This window comes from Panulirus ornatus, chromosome 73 (assembly GCF_036320965.1).
Source record: "Panulirus ornatus isolate Po-2019 chromosome 73, ASM3632096v1, whole genome shotgun sequence".
Classification (NCBI taxonomy): domain Eukaryota; kingdom Metazoa; phylum Arthropoda; class Malacostraca; order Decapoda; family Palinuridae; genus Panulirus; species Panulirus ornatus.
Window position 1 is genome coordinate 1058397 of NC_092296.1, and position 11169 is coordinate 1069565.

Sequence of the window (11169 nt, forward strand, 5' to 3'; positions counted from 1 at the left end):
TCTGCACCTTACTCTGCCAGCTGTCTGGCAAGAAGGTCGATATAAAATATATATGAAAGTTAAAGTTGCAAGACTCGGTGTATACTTTGGTAGCAGCTATTACGATGGGAATAGTAGTAGTGCATGCAAAATATTGTTTTAGCTGCCATGCAAAGCTGTTTTGTTATTTGTCACTAGGAAGTATACGTAGGTTTAGAGGAACAGTGTGATACAGTGTGATTGACATGCTCCAAGTATTTTAAGCCAAAGAATATCAACACCCGCTAAAACTCCAAAAATAAGGAGTAAAGTCTTTCAGAACTTTGCAATAAGATAAGGTAAGTTTAACTTTTTCTGTTATTATCATACATTAAAGTTGTATATTTTGTTTCCACCTCGACCAGGTTAACAGTATGTGTTGTTCTATTTGTATACTGTATTATTATTTTTGTGTATTATCCTGCAACCTATTTTTTGTATTATCTACAAATTTGGAATTTTTTTTTTAGTTAAACTCAGCAGTAGATAGTATATATATATATATATGATGAAAAGCTTTATACACATGTGTGAGAACCAGTTTATATACTATTTCCATTAGGCTGTGGCATATTTCAACAGCAAAATGTGTGGCTTGGCCAACGGCTTCATGATGGAAATTTAGGAAGATATTACCAGATGTCATTGTTTCCTCACAGTTGTGTTGCACTTGACTTAAAACAATAAATTAGATTTGTTAAAGATCGGAGTTGTTGCTACGAAAGCCGTAATTTGGTATATTTCAGATAAATAGAAGGTAATTTAAAAAGCAGTTTCCGCTATTTCCCTCATGTACTGTGGTGAGACTGATTAGACAGTAATATGTCGCATATTTTTTCAACAATAGAATATAACATTGCAGTCCTTAGGCAGTGGTAGTTAGTAATAAAAGTAATAGTAATCCGCTGCTAAGTTAAGTCGATTACTTTTGGGGGTTCAACTTTGAATTTTGAGATACTTTTCTGAAGCTTATTTTGGGAAAAAGGTGTATGGTACTTTGTTTCGGGTGGAGGCTTCGGTCACGGACCGAAGTCCACACCGAGGCCGAGCCTTAAATGAAATATGATTGAGAGAATTATGAAAAGAAAGAATTAAGGATAAGTATTTTTTGTGATGTGCTAGGTCATAACTCTAGCGGAAGACAAGAAGGTAGGGAGTTCCAAAGCTTCGAGGTGTAGGGAAAGAAACAGTCTTCAAATACTTATACTTAATTGTTCAATAAGCAGCTTTCTTCGGGATGTTGTCACAAGAGGCGAAGGGTCATTTTGCGACTGCCTATTCATTTACATTCATATGACGAAAACCAAGTTTTCCCCTTTCAATTTTCGTCCGTATGAGGTCATATCTTTCTGTGCTAAAGTGTATGCAGTTCGAGTATATTTAGAATGTTCTCTGCACCCAGAACTGAGGGATCTATCCTGTACTGACGTTTTTTTTTTTTGGGAGGGGGGAGTGATTGAATGAGGACTTTATTCTCTTATTGTTGATAGTGGACTAAAGTACTTTCGCTCATGTGGAAAATTCCTTCGGGTTCTCTTTAGATTTTCTCTTAGCCACATCAGTCATTAATTCTTTTATTCATACACTTCCTTTGGAATTATGATAATGTTTAGTGGAAGCAATTTTATTGGCATTTACTCCATCTGATAGTTATGTACCCAAGATCGCCAGTGCGTTCCACATAATCCTCGTCTGTTACGAGATGTTATTTTCCGTTTACTTTTTTATGTATTTTAGGAAACAGGTGGTTAGTTAGTTTCAATAGAAACTCAGGGGTTGGATGTATATCATTTCTTGGTCATTCTTGTAGTATTACAGTGATCTCAAAACTCTTGTTATGAATCATGTGGTGAGGCAAAGTTTCGCTGCTTGCGCTGCCCAAAGTTTTCCATTCTACATTGGAGCTGGGAACCATACCTCGTTGCGCCGGAACCACAGCTTCATGGGTTGGTCGTATCCCGCCCTGAGGAAGGCAAGACACACGTTAATCATGATGGTGCTGCTTGTGCCATAAGCATACCAAACACACACAATATGTACTCAGGAAACCCGTTTTCTATGCAAAGCCAATGGATATTCACCGTTAACAGACGGGGATGTTTCACGGAAATAACAGAGCTACTCACCAGTACGTGTGATTGAGGGAGACTGTACGACAGTCCTGTTCCATGACTGCTGCCAGTTTACCCGCTTCCTCCAACCAGTCAGCCTCCTTATTCAGGTACCCGCCGACTCTCCTGTGGATATAATTTACAATAAATATAGCGTCGTTTTTATTTTCGGCTACTTTAGTGTAAAGATTTTTCTCGATCTCCTTCGGCAAGAACCCACAGCAAAGTTCCAAAGTAGGGCGTACGTTATGGATTTTTTCTTTTTCAATTCGCCCACAGCTAACGCCTCGCGCACAGAACCTACCTGGTGAAGATCTTGATTTCCGGCCGGTTCTGGATGAAGACCGTGGGGTCGTTAGGTTGGGGAGGGTCTGTTTGATAGTGTTCTCCGATGAAGAAGCACATGGTGTACTTCTTCTCGGAGGTTTGGTGCATGGCGAACTCCTCCGTGCCACAGTTTACGGTGAACTCCGTCGTCACCGGTACCGTCATGGCCATGCTTATCTCTGCGGGAGAAATTTACGACGATGTTTGTTTTAGCCTCCTGAAGTACGTACAGCGGTACGGTGCAAGCGTATAGTGATGGCCTGGCCCTCTGATCTACTGAGAGGAATGGGTCAGGACATCAAACGAACGGACGTTCGGTCGCGGTAACTTTGGATATGTATTTTAGCAAAAAAAAAAAGAAAAAAGAAATGATTGGTTGTATAGATTGTTCTCGAGATAACTCGAGGTCTGCAAAGGAACTTCTCTCGTTTTTTGACCGGAGACTCTGGTTAGGTCTAATAGAGGTTAAGACTTACTTCTCTCGTTTTGACCGGAGATGTAGTTGTACAGGCGCTGGAAGAGGGTGGGCATCATTCGGTCGTCCCTTCCAGTTTCCTCGCTGCACACCCACTTCTTGGCTTCATACGTCCGCTTCTCGTATCCCTGTAGGCCTCCAGGGCGTTAATAGGCTACAACTACACCTGCTACTTCTCCCCAAACCCTCTCTAAATTCCCTTCAAGCTAACTGCGACGCCTAATCTTGTCTCGAACCCTTCAGTCACGCGTTAGAAATGGTGTCTTGACCCCCCAGCAAATCTATTTCCCCCTTGGCATCGGCTAGGCTTTCTCATCCCCTTGAAGACGACGAATGCATCCCTTAAGCACAGCGAGAGTCGTGCTGTCATTTCTAAAGGTTTGATTCTGCCATAGATCACTTGGTTGTCTCCCACATATTCACGAAAACTCAGCATTTTGTCGTCTCCCTTGCTCCCACATGTACGAGTCACTCTCCCCTTCATCCCTTCATCACCTCTCCACACCAATTGGTATTTCCCCATCACCATAGCCTACTTTAAACGCCAACCTTCACTTTTAAACCTTACTTACCCATGAACCGCTTCTTTTCTCTTTACTAAAACATTATTATTTATTTTCCCTTGTGAGCCACCCTACTGGTCCCCTAGTTAAAAACCCCACGCCATTCTACTCACAGGGTATTTCATCTCGACGATGTAAGGTGCTTCTTCGTAAGTTGTGAAGATGCTACCCAGCTGAGCCACCATTGATTCAAACTGGGCAAAGAACGAAAAACTTTGTTAGAGGCTTGATAGTTTATGCTCCCTCAGAAACGTTAATGTAGAGATATGATAATCACATATAGCTCCTAACACCAATTAGTGTATCTGCAAGCCACCATGATTGTATTAATGCCTTACGTAAAGTAGTACCCATTAACATTTAGCAGTACTTACGAAGCTGGCGCGAGCGGCTGTCGCAACGACCAACAGGGTACACAACGCCAGCCAACGCATCCTGGCGACACAGGTAACAGTTATTAGCCACGTATGTCTTGATCTGTGGCGGTTGCACACACACACACACACACACACACACACAGCACACCTGAATCAGGACCCAGGAGCCGCAGGGAAGGGAAGCTGAGAACCGTTAGAATAAGTGTCCATAGTATTCACTGGAGGTTAAGTCTGCATGAAGTGGATGAAGCAGTCCTGATAAACGATAATGTTAGTCTCCTAAGCACGACAGTTTGATCCTTGCGGAGGAGTGTAGCAGGGGTTTGAAAACTCCTTGAAATACACATAAAAGATTGAATATAGGACGAGTGCAAAACATGGCATTAGGAGCAAATTTGGAGTTTGAAGACGAAAGTTATACAACAGACTGTACAGCAAACACCGTCAGTAGTTCATTGTTACCAGTGTTTGTCAGCCTACGGAGGATGTTCATGCAAGCAAACTGAATCATGCACTAAGTAAAACGATCAAATCCAACCTGGCTTACTTGTCGAATGCTGTGTGTGGGATCGAGCACTCCAGAGGCAATCAGCGAAATGAAATGACCCGTCCACTACCCGGCCTTATACGCATCCCAGATCAGATTACGAAATGCGACCAAAGCATTTATGAAACCCCCTGGGCGACTTGATAAAGCCTAGCTAGCGACAGTTCACACGCGCAGGTTACATGATCAGCAAGAAATTTGCCGACGTGGTAACTCTAGCTGAGCCGCCTGCTGATGCCATGTCTGTTGGTGTGCTGGACTTATAACTGTCGCCTGACGAATGTATGATGACGACGATGACTAATGAGATCGGGCGGGCATTTGTTCTGCCTCCTCACCTGAGTCATTACCTACCATGACTAAGTTCTCCATCTCTATTACGGGTCCCCCTTTTAGCGGCTGTTCTCGTGGGGTTTATTGGAGTGGGAAAACCGAGAGAGGCGAGGAGGTGGGGCACGCAAACACGTTAAACAACACCAACAAGGCTTTATTGGATAGGATATTCAAAGTGAGATAACAGAGGGCAGTAAGATACGGAAGGAGCATGACTATGGGGGTGCGGGGAGGAGGGGTTCGTTGTGGCAGGTTGAGTAATAAGAGGTAGGCTTGCCAGGGGTCCTGTGATGCTGGTGTTGGTAGGCATCAGATGAGGCAGGAGCGCGTGGGAGAAGTGCTTGGCTGCCAAGTCAACGTGGAGCTCCTGCAGGAGGAGGTGGGTGTGGCCCGTATCACGGCGACTGGCGAATACTGATAATAGAAGCAGGAGGCTCCTGAAGAGGAGCTAGGCATGCAGGGATGCCATGGGCGTGGCCGTAGGTCCCTCGTTACAGCTGCTGTTCTGGACGGGCGGAGGCGATGTCGCACGCGAGTCCTGCCGAAGATGAACATCGGATGAGACACCACAATGAAACCTGACAGGGAGATGAAGCGTCAGGGGTCACGGTGGAAACACCTACTGACGGAGGAGACGCCCTAAGGGCGGCTTGAGCCTGGAGTCACATCGCCAAGATTTCAAGTACCTGAGTGGAACACTTGTTGTCTAGTGGAGTCAACTGCCTGGCTGACTGGCTGCAATACACGGGTATTGAAGAGGCGGTGAGGCCAGGTCTGTGAAGGGGTAGCTATTCCCAAAGGGAATTAGAGAAGTTGAAGCCTAATGTCGCAAGCTTCTGACCTCTCTCATGCTGGTGGACTTGAGGTTAAGTCTGTGAGAGGGGCGCTTCTAATGGAAAGGGTCAGGTCATTGATAATTACAATGGCGACGTCATTAAGGTGACCTTGGGGGTCATTACACCCTCAATAACTACCACCCTGGCACAGTCATAATCATCAGACTTCCTTTCTTCGTCACCCGCGCTCTTCCATTCAATTTGCCCTTCGAAACGTAGTCACAGACACGAGCTTACAAATGATTTTGTTCACATTCGTCTCTGATGATGCATGTCTGGGAGCAGCGGGTGCGTCGTTTCATGATGAAAGTCTCTTATTAATCATCGTAATTGCTGAAAAGTCACGATGATATCTCTGTATCGTCTTATCTAGCCAAGATGTTCATTTTTGAGTCTTGTGTCTCCTACTTTGGACGGGACTGGATACAGTTATTGGCCTACGGGAAAGGCGCATATGGAACATGATATTAACTCTTCAAGGTTAATTTTAATGCATTGATTCATGTGCTGAGGAAGCTCTTCAGATCAGAGGTGGGAGGTTTGCGTAGTTCGCTTGTAATTTTTTTTTACATATGTCTGGGCACTTGCAGTCACTTGTTGATAAAGTCCTTGATAAACTATCTAGAGAGAGACTCTGGTCTGTTAACGATCATGCGGGGATACTTCAAGGTCCCTCCATGAATAATATAATTACCGCTGGTTCCCATGCATGCTGTACCCGTTGAGTTTACTGTGTTTACATATGCCACTACCGTTTCCCATGCAGACAAGACATGCTTAATTTACAGTACTCAGACTTCAACATCAGTCCTGTAATCAAAAGAAAAAACTTAAAGTTGGACGTACATTTCTACCCCTGTTCACAACCCACCACAACCGAAGCAAGCAATAGCCGATGCCTGTGGCACATGCTGACTCTACAACTAACCTTTGTAAGGATTGTGTTATGTTGCGTCAGTAAATGATTAACTTGACCTCCACCTACCCTTTCAGTGGTCCCACCCGGTGGACAGTGGCCAGTTTCCTGGGCGCTGAGAGAATCGCATAGAAAGGAATCCTTTGGCAATATATATATATATATATATATATATATATATATATATATATATATTTTTTTTTTTTTTTTTTTCATACTATTCGCCATCTCCCGCATCAGCGAGGTAGCGCCAAGAACAGAGGACTGGGCCTCTGAGGGAATATCCCCACCTGGCCCCCTTCTCTGTTCCTTCTTTTGGAAAAAAATAATATATATAATATAATATATATATATATATATATATATATATATATATATATATATATATATATATATATATATATATATATATATTGGGGAAACGTATTAAGGAAGATGTGGGGTTAATCTTCAGTAAGAATTCACGAAAGGGAAAATAATGCATTACTCATTGCATTGTGCTTAATATATTTATTTATTTATTTATTGCGCTTAATATGCTACATATTTAATCGTGGAAGCTTTTTTATGATCGAGGCCAAAATTCTCCCAGTTGCGGGAAGCAGTTGACCGCCACGGCTAATGAGAACGCTGAAAAAATAAAAATGAAAATAAAGGATTTTAATTCGCATGGAATATGAATCCGAAAACTATTTACAAGAGTAAACTAAGTCCTCTGGGTAACGTTCTGTATGTGTATTTGGAAGAAGCGTATTTCCTCTATACCGTTAAGGAATACTGCATAGTATAGAGGATCGGGTACGATGATGAGAGTTGAACACTATTCCCGTCATGCAAGAAGAGTGATCAGGTTCGGAAATGGAATTTCTTTTTTTTTTTTCTCTCTTTGACAGTTGAACTTATCCTAGGTTGATCCTAGGTTGTCATCTCTCTTCTTGGCGCCTGAATCTTTCGTTCGCGGTACTGTTTTTTTTTAATCTGTGAATTATATTACACCGAAAAGTCATCCAAGTTTGCTTTTGAACACTATCGAAAGACGAATTTCCCGACCGCCATCTACTACTATAAAGTAAGTGATGCAAGCAGAACTTAATCCATTAATTGATGTCCATGTTCATTTATGCTCCCGTATGGTTCAATCTGTCATCTTGTTCCTTTTGTCTTTCAGCTTCACTTTTGGTCTTCCCTTTCTCCCACTGCATTCAGTCCGGGTCTTTTAGTCTCTGCATTCACTCTGCTTTTCCCTTATTCTTCATTTCCCTACATAAACGTAAAGCTGGATTCTCTCTTTAAAAAGCTGCTTTCATATCGCATAAATTTCATGACTCTCTCATATCTCCAGTATCCAATATTTGAATACTTTCTAAACACCACAGACATTTGAAATTTGGTCTCACATACGACCATTTAGCCACAACCCTCCCAAATTACAATGTTCTCAAAAGTATATTTTCATTTTGAGTCCGTTACAAAGGCTTACATATTCTTCAACACGAAGTTTTCAGTTTCGTCTTTTCCATATTGTCTTGTTTTTCCGTATTGTCTTGTATTTCTGTTTTTGATGGTGCCACCTTTACTTAGTCGACTGAGGAAGAGCCTACATTATGGAACAACTTGTGTTGAGCAGGTGAGTTCTTGGTATTTGGTAACTGCTTAAAAAAAAATATATATATATATATATATATATATATATATATATATATATATATATATATATATATATATATATATATATATATATATATATATATATATATATATATATATATATATATATATATATATATATATATATATATATATATATATATATATATATATATATATATATATATATATATATATATATATATATATATATATATATATATATATATATATATATATATATATATATATATATATATATATATATATATATATATATATATATATATATATATATATATATATATATATATATATATATATATATATATATATATATATATATATATATATATATATATATATATATATATATATATATATATATATATATATATATATATATATATATATATATATATATATATATATATATATATATATATATATATATATATATATATATATATATATATATATATATATATATATATATATATATATATATATATATATATATATATATATATATATATATATATATATATATATATATATATATATATATATATATATATATATATATATATATATATATATATATATATATATATATATATATATATATATATATATATATATATATATATATATATATATATATATATATATATATATATATATATATATATATATATATATATATATATATATATATATATATATATATATATATATATATATATATATATATATATATATATATATATATATATATATATATATATATATATATATATATATATATATATATATATATATATATATATATATATATATATATATATATATATATATATATATATATATATATATATATATATATATATATATATATATATATATATATATATATATATATATATATATATATATATATATATATATATATATATATATATATATATATATATATATATATATATATATATATATATATATATATATATATATATATATATATATATATATATATATATATATATATATATATATATATATATATATATATATATATATATATATATATATATATATATATATATATATATATATATATATATATATATATATATATATATATATATATATATATATATATATATATATATATATATATATATATATATATATATATATATATATATATATATATATATATATATATATATATATATATATATATATATATATATATATATATATATATATATATATATATATATATATATATATATATATATATATATATATATATATATATATATATATATATATATATATATATATATATATATATATATATATATATATATATATATATATATATATATATATATATATATATATATATATATATATATATATATATATATATATATATATATATATATATATATATATATATATATATATATATATATATATATATATATATATATATATATATATATATATATATATATATATATATATATATATATATATATATATATATATATATATATATATATATATATATATATATATATATATATATATATATATATATATATATATATATATATATATATATATATATATATATATATATATATATATATATATATATATATATATATATATATATATATATATATATATATATATATATATATATATATATATATATATATATATATATATATATATATATATATATATATATATATATATATATATATATATATATATATATATATATATATATATATATATATATATATATATATATATATATATATATATATATATATATATATATATATATATATATATATATATATATATATATATATATATATATATATATATATATATATATATATATATATATATATATATATATATATATATATATATATATATATATATATATATATATATATATATATATATATATATATATATATATATATATATATATATATATATATATATATATATATATATATATATATATATATATATATATATATATATATATATTTATTTATTTATTTATTTATTTATTTATTTATTTATTTATTTATTGCGCTTAATATGCTACATATTTAATCGTGGAAGCTTTTTTATGATCGAGGCCAAAATTCTCCCAGTTGCGGGAAGCAGTTGACCGCCACGGCTAATGAGAACGCTGAAAAAATAAAAATGAAAATAAAGGATTTTTAATTCGCATGGAATATGAATCCGAAAACTATTTACAAGAGTAAACTAAGTCCTCTGGGTAACGTTCTGTATGTGTATTTGGAAGAAGCGTATTTCCTCTATACCGTTAAGGAATACTGCATAGTATAGAGGATCGGGTACGATGATGAGAGTTGAACACTATTCCCGTCATGCAAGAAGAGTGATCAGGTTCGGAAATGGAATTTCTTTTTTTTTTTTTTTTTTTTTTTTTTTTTTTTTTTTTTTTTTTTTTTTTTTTTTTTTTTTTTTTTTTTTTTTTTTTTTTTTTTTTTTTTTTTTTTTTTTTTTTTTTTTTTTTTTTTTTTTTTTTTTTTTTTTTTTTTTTTTTTTTTTTTTTTTTTTTTTTTTTTTTTTTTTTTTTTTCTTTGTTGGCTTTCCTCTACTAAGTACCTTTTGTCAACAATCCTAAACTTTTTTTTTCTTTGTTGGCTTTCCTCTACTAAGTACCTTTTGTCAACAATCCTAAACTTTTGCAACAATGGTATATATTTATATTTCTCAAGATTGCACTTAGCACAGCCTCAACAAATTTAATTCACCTTATTCTCGTTGTCCTTATGTAAATTTGTTATATTCTCCATACTCTAAAATCTTCCCTCAGTCACCTTTTTATAAGAAATTTTTAAAATTTTGCAGCCATCAACTGAACACTTTTTAGTTCTATCATCATCTCTGAAGTATTCTTCAGGGACTGCATTCGAGCCATGCACTCACTGCATACAAGTTGTGC

The 11169-nt window shown here is 33.3% G+C and overlaps 1 protein-coding gene across 2 annotated transcripts; it reads right to left on the bottom strand.

The window, feature by feature from the left end:
• Window positions 1-1794: 1794 nt before the first annotated feature.
• LOC139748249 (heme-binding protein 1-like) lies at window positions 1795-4536 on the bottom strand. 2 transcript variants are annotated; one of them, XM_071661140.1, is made up of 7 exons: window positions 4419-4536; window positions 3869-3929; window positions 3608-3688; window positions 2933-3059; window positions 2434-2635; window positions 2145-2255; window positions 1795-1981 (listed from the first exon to the last, which is right to left on the bottom strand). In XM_071661140.1, exons 2-7 carry the CDS (start codon window positions 3926-3928, stop codon window positions 1912-1914), a joined length of 651 nt encoding a protein of 216 aa, XP_071517241.1. In that variant the 5' UTR covers window position 3929; window positions 4419-4536; the 3' UTR covers window positions 1795-1911. The 2 variants fall into 2 exon arrangements, with proteins under 2 accessions (XP_071517241.1, XP_071517242.1); XM_071661141.1 differs by having other exon boundaries at window positions 4410-4473.
• Window positions 4537-11169: the final 6633 nt, after the last annotated feature.

Coding starts and splice junctions, on each gene's coding strand:
- LOC139748249 (XM_071661140.1), bottom strand. CDS start 3,928: ATGCGTTGGCTGGCGTTGTGTACCCTGTTGGTCGTTGCGACAGCCGCT. Junction 3,060..3,607: donor TCGTCGAGATGAAATACCCT/GTGAGTAGAATG, acceptor GGAGGCCTACAG/GGATACGAGAAGCGGACGTA. Junction 2,636..2,932: donor CTCCGGTCAAAACGAGAGAA/GTAAGTCTTAAC, acceptor TTTCTCCCGCAG/AGATAAGCATGGCCATGACG.